Below are 19,714 nucleotides of genomic sequence, written 5' to 3' on the forward strand. Positions count from 1 at the left end.
AAAAAAAAAAAAAAAAAAAAAAGGGACTTTGGGAGCCCTTAAAGCATCCTCCACGGGGAAGTTGTAGTGTGATCTGGCTGCTGTGGGGAGGCAAACTGTGGGTTTGGGGGCGGATAAAGGGAGACCAGGGTGGAAGCAACTGGACTGACTGGTCTAGGTGAGTCCCGGCGGGGACCTGGAGGCCGTGGAGGTGATGAGATGTGGCTGGATCCTAGAGTGTTTTGGAAATTGTATATATGGACCTTCAAGCAAGAGCATAAGGGTAATTGGGACCTTATTGGTCACATAGGCCATGATTAATGGTTACATTTGTAGAGATTTTGGTGCCTTACTGTGAACAAGTTTGGCACAATGAGTTTCTTTTTTATTTATTTATTTATTTTTTTGTGATGGTGTTTCACTCTTGTTGCCCAGGATGGAGTGCAATGGCACGACCTCAGCTCACTGCAACCTCCACCTCCCAGGTTCAAGCCATTCTTCTGCCTCAGCCTCTCATGTAGCTGGGATTACAGGTGCCCGCCCCAGCTCCCACCTAATTTTTGTATTTTTGGTAGAGATGGGGTTTCACCATGTTGGTCAGACTGGTCTCGAACTCCTGACCTCAGGTGATCCACCCACCTCGGCCTCTCAAAGTGCTGGGATTACAGGTGTGAGCCACTCTGCCTGAACTTTTTATTTTATTTCTTTATTTTTTTAAGATGGAGTCTTGCTTTTTTGCCCACGCTAGAGTGAAGTGGTGTGTGATCTGTGCTCACTGCAACTTCTGCCTCCCACGTTCAAGCGATTCTCCTGCCTCAGCCTCCTGAGTAGCTGGGATTACAGGTGTGCGCCACCACACCCAGCTAATTTTTGTATTTTTAGTAGAGAGAAGGTTTCACCCTGTTGGTTAGGCTGGTCTTGAACTCCTGACCTCGTTTTCTGCCTGCCTCAGCCTAATAGAGGTAGGGTCTCACTGTATTGCCCATGTTGGTCTTTAAAAAAATTTTTTTTAAAGACAGAGTATCACTCTGTCACCCAGGCTGGTGTACAGTGGCATGATCTCAGCCCACTGCAACCTTCACCTCCCAGGGGCTCAAGCCATTGTGGTGCCAGGCTGGTCTTAAACTCCTGAGCTCAAGCGAGCCTTGGCTTCCCAAAGTTCTGGGATTATAGGTGTGAGCCACAGCACAAGGAGTTTTGATTTGCATGCATTCTAGAGATGTGTAGAAATTCTAGTTACACATTTTTTGAAAAGAAGCCTGGAACCAGATGCCTACTGTAGATAATAGGGAAGTCTAATTACTTCTAAATTCCTCAGATACAGAATTTTGCCTCTGATGGCCTGCTTGACCACCAGGTGGTCTTTTTTTTTTTTCTTTTTAATTGCATTTTAGATTTTGGGGTACATGTGAAGAACATGCAAGATTATTGCATAGGTACACACGTGGCAGTGTGATTTCCTACCTTCCTCCCTTTCACCTGTATCTGGCATTTCTCCCCATGCTGTCTCTCCCCACCTCCCCACCCCCCGCTGTCCCTCCCCTATTTCCCCCCAACAGACCCCAGTGTGTGGTGCGCCCCTCCCTGTGTCCATGTGTTCTCATTGTTCAACACCTTCCTATGAGTGAGAACATGTGGTGTTTGATTTTCTGTTCTTGTGTCAGTTTCCTGAGAATGATGGTTTCCAGGTTCATCCATGTCCCTACAAAGGACACGAACTCATTTTTTTTGATGGCTGCAGAATATTCCATAGTGTATATGTGCCACATTTTCCCTGTCCAGTCTATCATCGATGGGCGTTTGGGTTGGTTCCAGGTCTTTGTTATTGTAAACTGTGCTGCAATGAACATTCGTGTGCACGTGTCCTTATAGTAGAACGATTTATAATCCTTTGGATATATACCCAGTAATGGGATTGCTGGGTCAAATGGAATTTCTATTTCTAGATCCTTGAGGAATCGCCACACTGTCTTCCACAATGGTTGAAGTAGACTCCCACCAACAGTGTAGAAGTGTTCCTATTTCTCCACATCCTCTCCAGCATCTGTTGTCTCCAAATTTTTTAATGATTGCCATTCTGACTGGTGTGAGATGGTATCTCAATGTAGTTTTGATTTGCATTTCTCTAATGACCAGTGATGATGAGCATTTTTTCATGGTGGTTGGCCTCATGTATGTCGTCTTTTGTAAAGTGTTCATATCCTTCGCCCACTTTTTTTTTTTTTTTTTTTTTTTTTTTTTGTGACGGAGTTTCGCTCTTGTTACCCAGGCTGGAGTGCAATGGCACGATCTCGGCTCACCGCAACCTCCGCCTCCTGGGTTCAGGCAATTCTCCTGCCTCAGCCTCCTGAGTAGCTGGGATTACAGGCAAGCGCCACCATGGCCAGCTAATTTTTTTTTTTGTATTTTTAGTAGAGACGGGGTTTCACCGTGTTGACCAGGATGGTCTCGATCTCTTGACCTCGTGATCCACCTGCCTCGGCCTCCCAAAGTGCTGGGATTATAGGCTTGAGCCACCGCGCCCGGCCCTTCGCCCACTTTTGAATGGGCTTGTTTTTTTCTTGTAAATCTGTTTTAGTTCTTTGTAAATTCTGGATATCAGCCCTTTGTCAGATGGGTAAACTGCAAAATTTTTTTCCCATTCTGTTGGTTGCCGATTCACTCTAATGACTGTTTTGCCGTGCAGAAGCTGTGGAGTTTGATTAGGTCGTATTTGTTTATGCTTTTGGTGTTTTGGTCATGAAGTCCTTGCCTACGCCTATGTCCTGCCTGAATGGTTTTGCCTAGATTTTCTTCTAGGGTTTTTATGGTGTTAGGTCTTATGTTTAAGTTTTTAATCCATCTGGAGTTAATTTTAGTGTAAGGTGTCAGGAAGGGGTCCAGTTTCTGCTTTCTGCACATGGCTAGCCAGTTTTCCCAACACCATTTATTAAAGAGGGAATCCTTTCCCCATTGCTTGTTTTTGTCAGGTTTGTCAAAGATCAGTTGGTTGTAGATATGTTGTTTTGCCTCTGAGGCCTCTGTTATGTTCCATTGGTCTGTATCTCTGTTTTGGTACCAGTACCATGCTGTTTTGATTACTGTAGCCTTGTAGTATAGTTTGAAGTCCAGTAGTGTGATGCCTGCAGCTTTGTTCTTTTTGCTTAGAATTGACTTAGCTATGCGGGCTCTCTTTTGGTTCCATATGAAGTTTAAGGTGGTTTTTTCCAGTTCTGTGAAGAAGGTCATTGGTAGCTTGATGGGGATAGCATTGAATCTGTAAATGGCATTGGGCAGTATGGCTATTTTCACAGTATTGATTCTTCCTAACCATGAACGTGGAATGTTTCTCCATCTGTTTGTGTCTTCTTATTTCGTTGAGCAGTGGTTTGTAGTTCTCCTTGAAGAGGTCCTTTACGTTCCTTGTTAGTTGTATTCCTACGTGTTTATTCTCTTTGTAACAATTGCAAATGGCAGTTCGTTCTTGATTTGGCTCCCTTTAAGTCTGTTATTGGTGTATAGGAATGCTTGTGATTTTTGCACGTTGATTTTTTTATCCTGAGACTTTGCTGAAGTTGTTTATCAGTTTCAGGAGATTTGGGGCTGAGACGATGGGGTCTTCTAGATATACAATCATGTCGTCTGCAAATAGAGACAATTTGACCTCCTCTTTTCCTATTTGAATACGCTTTATTTCTTTTTCTTGCATGATTCAGGCAAGGTGGTCTTTTTTGTTTGTTTTTTGGCTTAGGTGGTCTTTTTTGTTTGTTTTTTGTTTTTGAGACAGAGTCTTGCTGTGTCACGAGGCTGGAGTGCAGTGGCGCCATCTTGGTTCACTGCAAACCTCCGCCTCCTGAGTTCAAGTGATTCTCCTGCCTCAGCGTCCTGAGTAGCTGGGACTATAGGCGCCCGCCACCATGCCTGGATAATTTTTCTGTTTTCAGAAGAGATGGGGTTTTATCAGATTAGCCAGGATGGTCTCGCTCCCTTGACCTCATGAACCGCCTACCTCGTCCTCCTAAAGTGCTGAGATTATAGGCCTGAGCCACTGCGCCCAGCCAGGTCTTTTTCTCTTTAATTTTAATTTGGATATAATCTCAAGCTTTCAAGTTGCAAAAATAGACACAATGCAAGGCTGGCCCAAATTCCCTTTACCCAGATGCACCAAGGGCTACCATTCTCCTTTGTTGCCCGTTGGGAAGTTGGTTTTGAGCATCTAGAGCCCGGCCTAGCACAAAGAACGGCATTCCTGGACGGGGGCACCGCCCAAGCGCAGCCGGGGACCCTGAGAGGCTTTGCTTCCTGCGCCCCCAGGCCCGGCTGGAGCGGGACTTGAGCAACAAGAAAATATACCAAGAGGAGGAGATGGCCGAGTCAGGCGCGGGCAGCGAGTTCAACCGCAAGCTCCGGGAGGAGGCTCGGAGGAAGAAGCTCGGCATCGTCCTCAAGGAGTTCCGGCCCGAGGACCAGCCCTGGCTGCTCCGCGTCAACGGCAAATCCGGCAGGAAGTGAGTGGTGGGGCGGTGGCAGTGCAGGCTTGGGGACCAGTCCGTGTCCTCCCTCAGTTTGCGTCATTCGTGAGGTGCCCTCTCTGAACCTCAGGTTCCCACTGGTGTAGTGGAGGTGCTGGCGCTTCATCCCTGTGGGGTTTTATTTTTTATTTATGTATTTTTTTGAGACAGAGTTTCACTCTTGTCACCCAGGCTGGAGTGTAGTGGCGCAATCTTGGCTCACCACAGCCTCCGCCTCCCAGGTCCAAGCGATTCTCCTGCCTCAACCTCCTGAGTAGCTGGGATTACAGGGGAGCGCCATCATGTCCAGCTAAGTTTTGTATTTTTAGTAGAGATGGGGTTTCAGCACGTTGGCCAGGCTTGTTTCGAATTCCTGACATCAGGTGATCCACCTGCCTTGGCCTCCCAAAGTGCTGGGATTACAGGTGTGAGCCACTGCACCTGGCTGGGTTTTATTTTTTATTCATTTATTTATTCTATCTTACTTTTTTATTTATCTTAAGTCAGGGTCTCACTGTCGCCCAGGCTGGAGTGCAGTGGGTGCGATCATAGCTTGCTGCAGGCCCCAGCTCCTGGGCTCAAGAGATCTTCCCACCTCAGCCTCCTGAGTAGCTGGGACTGCAGGCATGCCTCACCATGTCTGGCTAATTTTTGTATTTTTGGTAGACATGAGGTCTTGCTGTGTTGCCTAGGCTGGTCTTGAACCCCTGGGGTCAAGCAATCCTCTTACCTTGGCCCCCCAAAGTCCTGGGATTACAGGTGTGAGCCACCGCCTAGGCTCTGGGATTCTAGTTTTGAAGATGAACTGAGGCCCGGCACGGTGGCTCACATCTGTAATCCCAGCACTTGAGGTCAGGAGTTTCAGCCTGGTCAACGTAGTGAAACCCCATCTCTACTAAAAATACAAAAAATTAGCTGGGCATGGTGGCATGTGCCTGTAATCCCAGCTACTAGGGAGAGCTGAGGCAGGAGAATCACTAGAACCTGGGAGGCGGCGGTTGCAGTGAGCTGAGATCAGATCGTGCCCCTGCCCTCTATCCTAGGAGACGGAATGAGGCTGCTCAAAAAAAAAAAAAAAAAAAAAGGGCTAAAAAAAAAAAAAAAAAAAAAAAAGATGAACTGAGTTGGTGCTTGTGCCCATCTCTGATTAGTGGCACAGTGGGTGGTTCATGACACTTGAGACCTCTCAGAGGAGGCAGGCTGAGGGCCGAACAGGAAGCGTACAGGTCAGATTGATGAACGCACTCCAGGCACACAGTGTGTGATAGTGACAGACACAGGCAGCTCACACAGGGCAGTGGCTGCCAGGACGCGCTGGGCCCAGTGGAGCCTTGGAAAGCCATAGGCAGGGAAGGGTGCTCAGCCTGATTGCCTGGACATTTGGGGTAGACGAGGATGAGGTGGAGGCCTCGAGGAGGCTGGGCAGTTGTTTCGGCTTGAGGGAATGGTGGCCCGGGCCAGGCGTCCACTTCAGATTTGGCTATGCCATGGCTGGGCGTGGTGGCTAATGCCTGTAATTCCAACCCTTTGGGAGGCCAAGGTGGGAGTTCAAAACTAGCCTAGCCAACACGGTGAAACGCTGTCTCTACTAAAAATACAAAAATTATCTGGGCATGGTGGCGAACACTTGTAATCCCAGCTACTTGGGAGGCTGAGGCAGGAGAATCGCTCGAACTCAGGAGGCAGAGGTTGCAGTGAGCTGAGATTGTGCCCCTGCACTCCAGCCTGGGCGACAGGGCAAGACTCCATTTTGGCCATGTCTTCCTGCTCTATCCCCCGACCTGGCTCCCAGGTTTCCCACCTGTGGCCCACAAGTAGCAGTGCTGGAGGCAGGTCCCAATGGGCTGACTGCAGGGCTGGGATAATCTCACCTGGTCTTTCCAGAAATGACACCGATGCACACACATCCGGCACTTCGCAGGGTAGGCGCTGGGCCTGCTCCCCGGATGTGGAAATGGATAAGGCTCAGGTGGTGGAGGGGCTGCCAGACCGCACGGGCTCATCATTCCGTGGTCCTCCTCCTTTGACATGTACTATCAAGGCCAGAGGGACACACACAGGGCTGGGGCTGGTCCTCTGGGCCAGGCCATGACCATGGCTCCCTGCAGGTTCAAGGGCATCAAGAAGGGAGGCGTGACAGAAAATACGTCCTACTATATCTTCACCCAGTGCCCCGACGGGGCCTTTGAGGCCTTCCCCGTGCACAACTGGTACAATTTCACGCCGCTGGCCCGGCACCGCACGCTCACTGCTGAGGAGGCCGAGGAGGAGTGGGAGAGGTGAGTGGGCTGGGTGGCGGCTGGGGACAGAGGTGAGGGAAAATGGGGTGTGTTGCCATGTGCTGTGCTGGGGGAGCTGGGGACTCGGTGACCAGGGCAGATCCCGCTTGGCCCTGTTGGAGCTGTCAGCTCAGGAGGAAACAGATGCAAGGCCTTAGGCCCAAAGTGGGGCTCTGCCAGAGCCAAAGTGGGCGACCTGGAGCTGGAATTGGCAGAGCAGGGTGGGGTCTCAGTGCCCCCTGGTTCCTGTAGGTCGCAGGAGGGAGGTGCTAAGACTCTAGCAGCGTGTGGGGACCTGCTCTTTGAGGAACTCTCGGGGAGAGGGAAGGCAGGAAGGGCCAGCTGTATCCGTGTGGTTTCAGGGAGTCCTGGGCCATAGCCCCAGTGCCCGGGGACCAAATCCCATGGAAGGCTGTGTGGGTGGTGCCCCCGGGGTTGGCCACATGCCAGCGAAGAAGCAGGGTGGTCCCTGGCCTGAGTCCCCTGTGCCTGGCCCGCAGGAGGAACAAGGTGCTGAACCACTTCAGCATCATGCAGCAGCGGCGGCTCAAGGACCAGGACCAGGACGAGGACGAGGAGGAGAAGGAGAAGCGCGGCCGCAGGAAGGCGAGCGAGCTGCGCATCCACGACCTGGAGGACGACCTGGAGATGTCGTCCGATGCCAGTGACGCCAGCGGTGAGGAGGGTGAGCATGGGGGGCCGGGCATTAGGTCACAGAGGTGCCTGCTCAGGCGGTGCCAGTGAAGGCAAGGTCTGCCGTCACGCACAGTGGCTCTAGTATGAGAGACTCGTGGGGCGGGCGCGGTGGCTCACGCCTGTCATCCCAGCACTTTGAGAGGCCGAGGCGGGCAGATCATCGAGATCAGGAGTTCGAGACCAGCGTGGCCAACATGGTAAAACTTGTTTCTAATAAAAACACAAAAATTAGCTGGACGTTGTGGTGTGCATGTATAGTCCCAGCTACTTAGGAGGCTGAGGCAGGAGAATCACTTGGACCCGGGAGATGGAGGTTGTGGTAAGCTGAGATCGTGCTACTGCACTCCAGCCTGGGCAACAGAGAGGGACTCTGTGTCGGAGAAAAAGAATGAGAGTCAGGCGAGGCTGCCCAGAGGAGCAGTGATGTCACTCAGGAGGCAAGGAGAGCCTGTCAGAGCCCAGGAGGGCTGAGCCTTGGCTTTTTTTTTTGAGACAGGATCTCTCTTTTGCCCATGCTGGAGTGCAGTGGTCCAATCATGGCTCACTGTAGCGTTGACCTCCTAGGGTCAAGTGATCCTCCCACCTCAGCCTCCTGAGTAGCTAGGACTACAGGCTTGCCCCCGACCACGCCTGGCTAATTTTTTTTTTTTTTTATGGAGACAGAGTTTCGCCCTGTCACTCATAAAAGTGCAGTGGCACAATCTTGGCTTAACGCAACCTCTGTCTCCCAAGTTCAAGTGATTCTCCTGCCTCAGCCTCCTAGGTAGCTGGGATTATAGGTGCATACCACCACAGGCGGCTAATTTTTGTGTTTTGAGTAGAGATGGGGTTTCACCATGTTGGCCAGGCTGGTCTCAAACTCCCGACCTCAGGTAATCTGCCTGCCTCAGCCTCCCAAAGTGATGGGATTACAGGAGTGAGCCCTGGTGTCCAGCCTAATTTTTGTATTTTTTGTAGAGACTGGGGTCTCACTCACTGTGTTGCTCAGGCTGGTCTTGAACTCCTAGGCTCCAGCCATCCTTCAGCCTCAGCCTGCCAAAGTGTTGGGATGACAGGTGTGAGCCGATGCACCTGGCCTGGCTGTGGCCTTTACCGGGGTTCCCATGAGAAACCGTACTCTGGGTTGGGCAGTTTCAGTAATCTGTGCGCTCAGGCTGTAGGGCTGTCCCTGGTTATCGGTGCCTGGCCAGGGGTGGTCTGGGAGAGGGAGGCAGTGGTCTGTGGGCGTTAGAGAACATGGGTGGGTGTGTGGAGTCTGGACGGGGAGTTTGTTTAGGAGAGTTGAGCTTCTGGGCTGGCCTTGGAGAGGCAGTCCCCCCAGTTGGTGAGGCCCCCCAGGTGCCCAAACTGCATACAATGTGAAGGACACAATACATACCCGCTGCCGCGCCTCTTCCCTTTCTTTCCCTGCTTTCCAGGTGGTAGAGCCCCCAAGGCCAAGAAGAAGGCGCCCCTGGCCAAGGGCAGCAGGAAGAAGAAGAAGAAGAAGGGCTCAGATGACGAGGCCTTCGAGGACAGCGATGATGGGGACTTCGAGGGCCAGGAGGTGGACTACATGTCGGACGGCTCCAGGTGAGGCCCACGGAAGGTGGCTTCGAGACCCCATGTGCCCCGAGGGAGCACACTCACCCTCCCCCATCCCTGTCTCACAGCAGCTCCATGGAAGAGCCTGAGACCAAGGCCAAGGTGCCGCAGCAGGAGGAGGGGCCCAAGGGTAGGTGGTGGCTGGGCAGGCCCTGGCGGGAGATGGGGGAGGGGGGCGCGGGGTGGGTGCTCATACCCTGTCCCCGCAGGCGTCGATGAGCAGAGCGACAGTAGCGAGGAGAGCGAGGAGGAGAAGCCACCTGAGGAGGACAAGGAGGAGGAGGAGGAGAAGAAGGCGCCCACCCCGCAGGAGAAGAAGCGCAGGAAAGGTGTGCCCTCTGTGGCCCCTGCATTGGAGGCTTGGGTTGGGCCCTGGCACCCTGCTGCCTCCTCCCCTCTCTGCAGACCTCCCTCATCTGCAGTGGAGGTACGGGTGGGCGCTGGGCCCTGACCCCTGTCCTGTGCCCCGCAGACAGCAGCGATGAATCAGACAGCTCAGAGGAGAGTGACATTGACAGTGAGGCCTCCTCGGCCCTCTTCATGGCGGTAAGGCCCAGCCTGGCATCGAGGGAGGCCTGGTTGTCCGTTTCTAGACTCAGCCCCCTCACCCTCACCCCACCCTGACCTCTGCAGAAGAAGAAGACACCGCCCAAGAGAGAGCGCAAGCTGTCGGGAGGGAGCTCAAGGGGCAACAGCCGCCCGGGCACGCCCAGCACAGAGGGCGGCAGCACCTCCTCCACCCTGCGTGCCGCCGCCAGCAAACTCGAGCAAGGTGAGCACCTGCTCTGCAGTCCCCACAGCCACAGCCTCCCGACCTCTGCCTTTGGGGCTCAGGACAGAGAGGGGATGCAGATGGGAGTGGAGGACTGTCCCACCCTTTTTCCCTTAAACCCTAATCCTGGCACTGCCCAGCCTAGGGTCCTGCCCAGGGGTTCGGCCTCCTGCCCCCACAACTCAGCCCTGACCCCACTCCCACAGGGAAGCGGGTGAGCGAGGCGCCTGCAGCCAAGCGGTTACGTCTGGACGCGGGGCCCCAGAGCCTGTCCGGAAAGTCGACTCCCCAGCCACCATCCGGCAAGTCGACACCCAGCAGCGGGTAAGTTGGCGAGGAGAGCAGTGGGCAGAGCCAGGGCTGCCGGGACAGTCTCGCTGATGCCGCCTTCCCCACCCTCCCATCCACAGAGACGTGCAGGTGACTGAGGACGCCGTGCGCCGCTACCTGACGCGGAAGCCCATGACCACTAAGGACCTGCTGAAAAAATTCCAGACCAAGAAGACGGGGCTGAGCAGTGACCAGACGGTGAATGTGCTGGCCCAGATCCTCAAGCGCCTCAACCCCGAGCGCAAGATGATCAACGATAAGATGCATTTCTCCCTCAAGGAGTGAGCCTCTGTCCAATACACAGCTCTGCTCTCCAGAACTTCTCGGGCTCTCACTGCCCCTTTGCCGTCCTGCTCCCTGACTGCCAGGGCCCCAGAGTTAGCAATTTTGGAAAAGTTTAAGCCATTTCCTCCTCTGGCCCTTCTGGAATCTTCAGCTGCCTGGTAGGCCTTCTAATTGTCCTCTTTCTCCCTGCTCAGCCTCCCTCATGCTGACCAAGGCCCGTGCTGCCCAGTGGGTAGCAGTTCTGCCTTCCACTTCCTTAGGCCTCTCTTCAGCCGTGACTTAATCTACCACATGGCCCATTAGGTCTTCAGTTTTGGCCAGGCATGATAGTGAGTGCCTGCAGTCTCAGCTACCTGGGAGGCTGAGCCCAGGAGTTCAAGCTTGCTGTGAACTATGTTGGTGACACTGTACTCCAGCCTGGGTGACAGAGCAAGACCCTGGCACACACATAGAAAGAGCAGCCAGGCATGGTGGTGGGTGCCTGTGGTCCCAGCTATCTGGAGGCCTCAGCCTTCTCAGCACAAGAATTGCTTCTTGTGAACCTGGGAGGCAGAGGTTGCCATGAGCTGAAATCACACCACTGCACTCCAGCCTGGGTGACAAGAGTGAGACTCTGTCTCTAAAAAGTAAATAAACTGCTTAGATTTCTTTGTTTCCTTTTTAGATCTGGTATTCTAACAGACATTTGGATAATGTCTTGTTCCTTAGGTTTTGGTTTTGTCTTTCATGTTTTTATTTTTTAGTTTTTGAGACAGGGTCTTGCTCTGTTGCCCAGGCTGGACTGCTTGCTCCCTGCAACCTCTGCCTCCCTGGCTCAAGCCATCCTCCCGCCTTAGCCTTTAAAGTAGTGTGCACCACCATGCCCAGCTAATTAAAAAAAGTTTCTTGTAGAGATGAGGTCTCACTGTATTGCCCAGGCCAGTCTTGAACTCATGGGTCAAGCATTCCTCCCGCCTCAGGCTGGTGAGTAGCTGGGACCACAGGTGTGTACCATTTCGCCGGCTAATGTTTTCATTTTAGGCATCCTTACTTTGTGGTCTGACGTATCTAGAAGCTGAAGTTCGTGGGCCTCCTTGTGTTTCTTCTGACTCCCCTTGATGATAGATTTTCTTGTGATTTGGAGTTGGATGCTCATGGCCAGCTGGGGGCTCTGTGGGAATCCAGGGTGGCCTACTTTGCAGGCAGTCCTTCCAGATGGTTCCACCTTGGCTTGCGCCAGCCACCCAGGAGGGCCAGCCCCAGCCCATTTTGTGTGTGGTTCTCGGCTTGCAGGCTCTGTCCCTACGTGGCCACCAAAGCCAAACCCCCGATTGCGGGACCCTATGTTTCAGGTTCCCTGTGATGTTTCGGGGCCTTCTTTCCCTTCCTCCAAGCTTGGTCATCATTTATGTGATCTGGCGTTGCCAGGTTCTGGAAGGGCGGGCTTTTCCAGTTCCTGGACAGCAGTGTGGCTGGAATTAGAATTTGGCTGCACCCACTTTTGAACTCATCTTCTGGGCGACCCCTTCCTTCCATCTTGCCAGTGTTTGGAAACTGCAGATGGAAAGCTTCCCCACCCAGTTCTGCGGCCCTTGGCTACTAAGCAGGAATGTCTGAGATGTCAGGCTAATTCCTCGGAATGTCCCAGTTCAGGCCAGCCTCTCCCCATTCTTCCGCCAGGCCTTCTTGGGCAGCAGGGAGGCAGCTCTGGAGGGAGCCCCTGCCCTGGCGGTTTCACCCCAGCCATCCCCACTGCTTGGACCTTTGTCCAAGGAGGCTGGGCCGTGTGGCCCCATGGTTAGAGCAGGGGCTTTGCATTCAGGTGGACCTGGGTTCAAATGCCAGGTCCATTGCTTAATTTTTTTTTTTTTTTTTTTTTTTTTTTTTTTATTTGTTTTTTTTTTTTTTTTTTTTTTTTTTTTTTTGAGATGGAGGCTTGCTCTGTCACCCAGGGCTGAGTGCAGTGGTGCCATCTCAGCTCACTGCAGCCTCTGCCTCCCAAGTTAAAGCAATTCTCCCACCTCAGGCTTCTGAGTAACTGGTATGAGAGGCACCTATCACCACGCCCAGCTAATTTTTGGATTTTGTGTTTATATTTTTTTGAGACAGTTTGTTGTTGCCGAGGCTGGAGTGCATGGTGCGATCTTAACTCACTGCGATCTCTGCCTCCCGAGTTGAAGCGATTCTCCTGCCTCAGCCTCCGGGAGTAGCTGTGACTACAGGCATGTGCTACCACGCCTGGCTAATTTTGTATTTTTAGTAGAGACGGGGTTTCTCCATGTGTAGGGCTACTGGGGCCCCAAAGGGTCGTGCGGTGTCCCTTATGCTGTGTTAAGGTGCAGGAAAGAGAAGAGACAGGACACTGAAGAACTGGTGAAGAGCATCTGGACTCGGGGGGCCATGCCACCTGTGAGCAGAGATCAGTGACAGCCCCAAAATGCCCCAGAGCATCTGTATTTATTAGGTACAAGCAGGGGGAAGGATCGTAAGTGAGGTCATCATCTATAGGCTTAGTAATAAGGCATATATAATCACCTGAGTCCCAAGCGAGGGGACCACCCCATTATGTCACCTGGGCAGAGAGGTGGGCCTTGCACAGTAGGGGGCCGTGCCGTGTGCAGTAGTAGAAGGTCCTGTACAGAAAAGAGGTCCACCCCTATTAGGTCACTGAAGCAAGGAGGGGCTGTGTGCAACAGGTGTCATGCACAACACTTCTTACCTGGGGGCTGGAGACTTCAAAGGATTTCTAATAGAAGGATACTGTAAGCCAGTGCAGTGGGAGCTGACAGACCTGTGTTCTCTTAAGATATTTATGGGAGGATGATTTGAGCTAGCACAGAAGTGAAAAAAGACTGACAGGGTGTACAGCCGCCGTGACTGGTCACACAGAGGGGTACTTCTTCCTAGGTTACTTCCAGGATCTCAGGCCTGAGGCCCACTTTCCACAGGAACTGGATGCAAGGTGCTACAACTCCTTTATCAGGAGGAGAGGCTCTTGCTCCAAGCCTGCCATACAGCGTATGCCCTTTCAGGCAGGGACGCCACCGCCTGGGTCTTTGGTTCTTGTCCTGGTCTGCCTGTTTTCCCATGTACTGCTTCTGTTCTGTGACTGCTCTAGGCATCCCTCCTACTACAAACTACTATATGGTTATATGGAAGGATTCTACAAATCAGCACTAAATGTGTCAGTACAGCTCCGACTACAATACCTATGTGATTATATTGAAAGACTATATAGAACTAAGTATGCTAGATGTAAGTATTAAGTATGATTGTATAAGCTTGATATATGTAAACAGTAAGTTATACTTCAGGCACTAATTCTATAAACTAATATATGATTATATATGAAGGATTTATATGAAGGAAATAGCTGAGTAATAACACTATAAACTAAGATATTCCTCAGGCCCTAATTGTGCCTGGGGTCTGGATGGTTCTCCTCCTTGGTGCCCCTGGGGGGTGTTACCCACATCCGTGTTTGTCAGGCTAGTCTTAAACTCCTGACCTCAGGTGATCTGCCCGCCTCGGCCTCCCAGAGCGCCGGGATTATGGGTGTGAGCCACTGTTCGCAGGCTTTTTTCTCCATCTGAAACTTATCTCAGTAAGAAAAACCACAATATGGCTGGGCGAGGTGGCTCACACCTGTAATACCAGCACTTTGGGAGGCTGAGGCAGGCGGATCACCTGAGGTCAGGAGTTCGAGACCAGCATGACCAACATGGATAAACCCCGTCTGTATTAAAAATACAAAACTAGCCAGGCATAGTGACACATGCCTGTAATCCCAGCTACTCAGGAGGCTGAGGCAGGAGAATTGCTCGAACCCAGCAGGTAGAGGTTTTGGTGAGCCGAGATCGTGCCACTGCACTCCAGCCTGGGCAACAAGAGTGAAATTCCAACTCCAAAAAAAAAAAAAAAGAAACCGCAACATAGTCATCGAGGGAGCCCCCCCATGGATGGAGCTGAGGTCACTTCCAGTCTTTCCTAACATGAAAGCATCGGATCCCCTGTGCTCTTGAGCAGCTGCTCAGCCAAAGAGCTGTTAGCAATTTACACCCACACCAACAGCACAGGGCACACATGGGTCACACACCTGTGTGAGCGTTTTCTGATTTCCCCCATCTTGTGGGTGCTTAGGGTCAAGCACCCCTTTCGACAGTCACAAGCTGTTTGCTTGTTTTTGCATTCAAAGCTAGGGGAACCGCCTTAAACACTAAGCACCCATCCCTCCTCACCAAGCCAAGTGGGAGGGGTTCTGATGAGCTCCCCTGTACCAGTGAGGGGACTGGGCTCACAGGGCTGAGTGCAGACGCCTCCAGAGCCCGCATCTCACTGTCAGCATCGTGCTAGAGGTTACCATGACTTGGATGGCTTCCCATCACCCTGTGGGCCCTGACATGCTCACATCCCAGGAAGGGGCTGCAGTTATAGGGGTCTCAGGTTGGCCTTCCGGAGACAGGTGTCCCTGCCCCCTTGTGTCCCCACCCTTGGCTTTCCCTAGGCCTCTCCCTTTTCCTGTTTTGACGTTGGCTCAGCCAGGCCCGGAGACAGGGGCATGATGTCTTAATCCTCCAGGCAGGAGCCACCAAGGAGAGTTCCCGTGGACTCGGTCCCTGCCAAACCACCCTTCCCAGCACTCACATCCGTCCCACCTGGCACAGGACACACGTGAGGGCTCCTGAATCCCAGCACCCTGACTTAGTAGAGAGGGACCCCACTGGGGGACCGATGAAGCCCCTGACTCCCGCTCCAGGCAGCAGGCCGGGGTGAACACGAGTTGCCCGCCCTGGCTGCCAGTATGGCACTCATAAATCAGGGGGTGTCTGGGGTGTCGGAAATGGGTGTGTGGAATGTCGGGGTAGGGTGGGCTGGGGGTGAGCCTTTAATTCTTAGAAGGGTGGGGTGTGGGGCAGGAGTGGATGCCTGGATTCCAGGGCGTAGGAGATAAGCTGGTGCAGACGTGGGGCCCTCTGGCCGCAGGGGCCGGCAGTGAAGCAGTTAGCTCCCAGCCCCAGCAGGGCATAAATTCGGGGCGCACCTCCCACCCTCAGGACCTGCCTGTCACAATGGCCGTAGGGAAGGTCCTTCTGGGCTCTGTGCTGCTCCTGTCCCTGCATCTGGGACAGGGCTGGGATCCTGATGCCCATGGGGCTCCTGTGGCCAATGGAGAGTTCTCGTCTGAGCAGGTGGCAGAGGCTGGAAGAACCTGGCTGGGTAAGGACTCCCAGGGACCCTCTGTGACTTCCCAACTTACCCCAGCCCTGATCCTGCTCACTGTCAGCACCCTTCTCTCCGGCAGCCACTCACCGCCCCCTCACCCGCCTGCGCAGAGCACCATCCGGTCCGTGCCAGCTGTGGAGCCTGACTCTGTCGGTGGCAGAGCTGGGCCTGGGCTATGCCTCGGAGGAGAAGGTCATCTTCCGCTACTGCGCCGGCAGCTGCCCCCGGGGTGCCCGTACCCAGCACGGCCTGGCACTGGCCCGGCTGCAAGGCCAGGGGAAAGCCCATGGCGGGCCCTGCTGCCAGCCCACCCGCTACGATGATGTGGCCTTCCTTGACGACCGCCACCGCTGGCAGCGGCTGCCCCAGCTCTCGGCGGCTGCCTGCAGCTGTGTCGGCTGAGGGTGCACAGTCTGGTACCCAGGAGCTGCAGTACTGGGGAAGCTTGGCTGAGTTCTTTATTGGAGACCTGGATGCAGAGACAAGGACGGGAGTGGGCTGGGGCGATCAGCATTGAGTGCAATAAAGGACACCACTCTCCTGGCCTCGTGACCTTGACTGTATCCAGCCAGCTGCACCTGAGCTCCCTGTGGGCCAGTGCCATCCTGGGTTCCCCTGCAGATCCTGGCTCCAGTAAGCAGCCAGTGCAATGTTGGGTTGTCCATTCCCAGCTTTATTCACAAATCCGGTGTCTAGAAAGCTAGGGGTCAGCAGGCTGGGGGTGACTGTCCAGATTCCCCTGTCCCCATGCCCTCAGGGAGGGAGCGGCAGATCACAGAGATTCGTCGGCCCCGGGGAATCCGGCGCTCCCCAAAGAAGGATTCTTCGTCCCGAAGGATCTCATGGGAGAAGTCATAACGGGCTGAACCCCTGCAGAAAAAAACAGGCTGTAACTGGGTGCAGGGAGGACAGCCCCCTATCCAGGCAGACCCAGGTTCCAGCCCCCCACTGCCTCTCACACAAGCCCTGGGGTAGAGGCTGAGTCTTTGGGGAGGGGTGGATTGAGGGAAGGTACCCAGGGCACTGGGTTGGTGTCACACATTCCTGGATGGGTGGGGGCTGCCTGGATGGAGGTACCTAAGGATGTAGAGGGAGCCTGGCTCCAGTAAGAGTTCCAGCCACTCTCCGGGCTCCTGGGTGTGCACCAGTCGCATAACGCTGGGAGACAGGAGAGAGAGACCAGCGATGGTGGCCCCGCAGAACTGCAAAAGGGACGAAGGGATGGGTCAGGCTCCGACCTGGGCTGCCCCCCCCCCCCCCGCTGGAAGGGCCAAGGCGCCGGCCTCTACCCACCTTGACGCTGTCCACGTGGGGCTTGATGTAGCCCCGAGCTTCCAGATCCAGCACGTGCACGGAGGAGAGCAGGGTCTGTCCGGGGCCAAAGGCGGCCGCCTGCACACGCTGCAGGATGGCCCGGCTGGCTTCTGACCAGCGCGACTTCTCTGTCTCTCGGAAGCCGTGGATAGCCTACACAAACAGCTTGGTCAAGCTTGGAGGCTCCCAGAGGGAACAGGGACACTGAGGCATGGAGGCGCAGAAAACAGGGCAAGGGGCTGGTTTTCCTAGTGCGACTCTTGATCCTGCTGCCCTCAACTCAAACCCCGCTATCCCCCCAACCATGGCCCTACCTAGGTGTGACCTCAGTCCTTAATCACCCTGAGGCTACAATTCCAAGTCCCCAGTGCTGGCCCGGCCCCAATATTCAATTGGCTGAGTCTCCCTACAACTGGACTCCACCCAAGTGTCCTGTGTCCCTCAACGTCCTCTAATTCCACAGCCGTTTCTACCCCTAACCTTGGTCCCAAACACCCCTCAGTTCCAGATCCTGCCTCCAGTTATGGCCCTGGCCTCATCACAAAAGTGCGCTCCCTGACCAATGTCCTCGTCCCCCAAGTCCCGCCCCTCCCACTACCGGAGTTTCAGCCCCGCCTCCACCATAGCCCGGCTTCCAAATCCTCGCGCTAGGTACCGCCCCTAGCAAGGCCCTGCCCCATCCAGCACGTCTTCCCTATCCCAACCCACACGTGGCCCCTCCCCGGCGTGACCCCGCCCCCGCCCATACACGCTGGACTCCTCTGGCCCCGCCCCTAGGGTGGCCCCGTCCCATCCTGCACCGGTCTCCTTTGTGCCCGCCCCAGCGTGGCCCCGGCCCATCCTTGCACTGGTCTTCCCCTGTCCCCGCCCCCAACATGGCTCCGCCCCGCCGCTCGTCTCTGTCCCCGCCCCAAATCCCCGCCCTAGAGACTGCCCCCAGCGTGTTCTCGCCCCATCCGGTGCTCGGCGTCGCGAGGCCGCGCCCCCTACCCCCGCGCCGCTGGTCTCACCGCGTCCCAGTGATCGTATTCGTAGCGGCGGCGGCGCAGCTCGGGCTCCAGCTCTCGGCTCAGCGTCTCCTCCTCCGCCACGCTCAGGAACCCAGGCCGCACTACGGCCGCGTCCCGCAGGCGGCTAAGCACCAACGGGCTCGAGCCTCGTACCCAGCTGGGCCCGGGCAGCGTCCGCAGCGCCAGCAGCCCAGTCCCGGCCATAGCCCAGTCCCGGCCATGGCCCAGTAGCCGGGTCATGGAAGCGGCCGGGGTCGGGGAACGCCCCCGCCAAAAGCCATTGGCTGTAGCTGTGTCAGCCCCCTCCAGCGATTGGCTTCCCTCAGAGTCCCGCCTCTCACTCATGGCTATTGGTTGCTGCAAGACTCGCCTTCACAGGCTATTGGCTTTCTTCTAGAATCGGCCTCCTGTCTTGAGAGCTTATTGGGCGCCACTCCAGAGCGGCTTAAACCATTGGCTGAGTCGCAAGTCCGTCTGCAGGTTAGCACTGCCTCTTTACGCATTCGAGGGAAAAGGTACAACGTAGGGGTTGCTTGGCGAAGACCTCACGAGGGAATATGGGCAGTATCTGGTCTGAAGTCCGAAGTCAGGGGGATCGTGGCCAAGGCCACGGTTCCGGAGTCGACTAGGGCTAGAGGCTAAGGGCAGAGTACAGTCAGGCTGAGATAAGGGGTCCGGGGGTCAGGGGACTGACGTCAAGGCCACGATTATATTTGTGGTGGGGCCAGATATCCAGAGTTAGGGCTTATGGTCAAAGGCCAAAGCGAGGCATCATTCATTTCCCTGTCTCCATATTACTATTGCTTTAAAGATTCCTCAGCAGGCTGCGGTGGCTCATGCCTTGTGTGCAACCCCTCATCTGCGCACGGAGGCAGTAGAGCTAAGCAGATCCCTGGCACAATTAGTGCCTGAAGAATATCTTAGTTTATAGTGTTTATAGTTTATATACTCAGTTATTTCCTTTATATATAATCATGTATTAGTTTATAGTCGGAACAATTAGTGCCTGAAGAATATCTTATTACTCAGCTATTTCCTTATATATATACACACATATAATCTTAGTTCATAGAGGAATGTCTAGAGCAGACACAGTACAGAGCATGAATTAAGGAATAAGCAGCCATATATATATATATGTATATATATATATACATATAAAATCATATCTTGCTTCTAGCCGGAGGAATGTCTAGAGCAGACACGGTGCAGAGCATGATTTCAGGGAAAAACAGTTATACCAGGACAAGAATCTATGGCCCAGATGGTAGTGCCCCTGCCTGAAAGGGCACAGACTACATGGCAGGCTGGCCCAGGCGCCAGCTTTCAGTATTGTAAAGACACCTGCTGTATAGCAGGTTTGGAGCAAGAGTCACTCCTCCTGTACGGGAGTTGCAGTACCTTGCATCCAGTTCTTGTGGGAAGCCAGCCTCAGGTTGGCAAGCTCGAGAGCGTCCTAGGGCTTAAAACCCCTCCGGTATATCGTGCCTAGGTGGCCGTATACCCTGACAGCTCTGTTACTCCTGTACTGACTCAAAGCATCCTCCTATAGAAATCACTGGGAGCTGCCAGCAGGTGGCTGTATAACCTGTCAGCTCTTTTGCCGCTGTGCTGACTCAGAGCATTCTCCTATAGATATCCTTAGAAGTAGCCTGCCAAGGGTGGATCACGAGGTCAAGAGATCGAGACCATCCTGGTCAACATGGTGAAACCCCGTCTCTACTAAAAATACAAAACATTAGCTGGGCATGGTGGCGCGTGCCTGTAATCCCA

The 19,714-nt window shown here is 53.9% G+C and overlaps 3 protein-coding genes across 7 annotated transcripts in view; 2 read left to right on the forward strand and 1 right to left on the reverse strand.

Moving 5' to 3' along the window:
- The window catches only part of GTF2F1 (general transcription factor IIF subunit 1), a 41,103-nt gene that overhangs the window by 2,531 nt on the left and 18,858 nt on the right, over nt 1-19,714 (forward strand). Inside the window, exons 4-13 of one of the 5 annotated variants that reach the window (XM_017528312.2) lie at nt 4,273-4,466; nt 6,578-6,748; nt 7,249-7,433; nt 8,863-9,016; nt 9,097-9,158; nt 9,238-9,357; nt 9,501-9,574; nt 9,662-9,800; nt 10,007-10,124; nt 10,211-10,439. In XM_017528312.2, the coding sequence (XP_017383801.1) occupies nt 4,273-4,466; nt 6,578-6,748; nt 7,249-7,433; nt 8,863-9,016; nt 9,097-9,158; nt 9,238-9,357; nt 9,501-9,574; nt 9,662-9,800; nt 10,007-10,124; nt 10,211-10,415 (1,422 nt within the window). In that variant the 3' untranslated portion in view covers nt 10,416-10,439. Of the gene's footprint in view, nt 1-4,272; nt 4,467-6,577; nt 6,749-7,248; nt 7,434-8,862; nt 9,017-9,096; nt 9,159-9,237; nt 9,358-9,500; nt 9,575-9,661; nt 9,801-10,006; nt 10,125-10,210; nt 11,054-19,714 lie in introns of those variants that run through there. The other 4 variants (XM_017528313.2, XM_017528314.2, XM_017528316.2 and 1 more) reach the window with 4 other exon arrangements.
- PSPN (persephin) lies at nt 14,298-16,162 on the forward strand. The gene is made up of 2 exons (XM_017528201.2): nt 14,298-15,611; nt 15,697-16,162. The coding sequence occupies exons 1-2, from the start codon at nt 15,317-15,319 to the stop codon at nt 16,017-16,019; spliced, it is 618 nt and encodes a 205-aa protein (XP_017383690.1). The 5' UTR covers nt 14,298-15,316; the 3' UTR covers nt 16,020-16,162.
- On the reverse strand, nt 16,270-18,474 carry ALKBH7 (alkB homolog 7). Its single transcript, XM_017528319.2, has 4 exons — nt 17,942-18,474; nt 16,911-17,084; nt 16,695-16,819; nt 16,270-16,487 (listed from the first exon to the last, which is right to left on the reverse strand). The coding sequence occupies exons 1-4, from the start codon at nt 18,284-18,286 to the stop codon at nt 16,325-16,327; spliced, it is 807 nt and encodes a 268-aa protein (XP_017383808.1). The 5' UTR covers nt 18,287-18,474; the 3' UTR covers nt 16,270-16,324.

The sequence above is a fragment of the Cebus imitator genome, unplaced genomic scaffold (genome assembly GCF_001604975.1).
Source record: "Cebus imitator isolate Cc_AM_T3 unplaced genomic scaffold, Cebus_imitator-1.0 Scaffold53, whole genome shotgun sequence".
NCBI lineage: Eukaryota > Metazoa > Chordata > Mammalia > Primates > Cebidae > Cebus > Cebus imitator.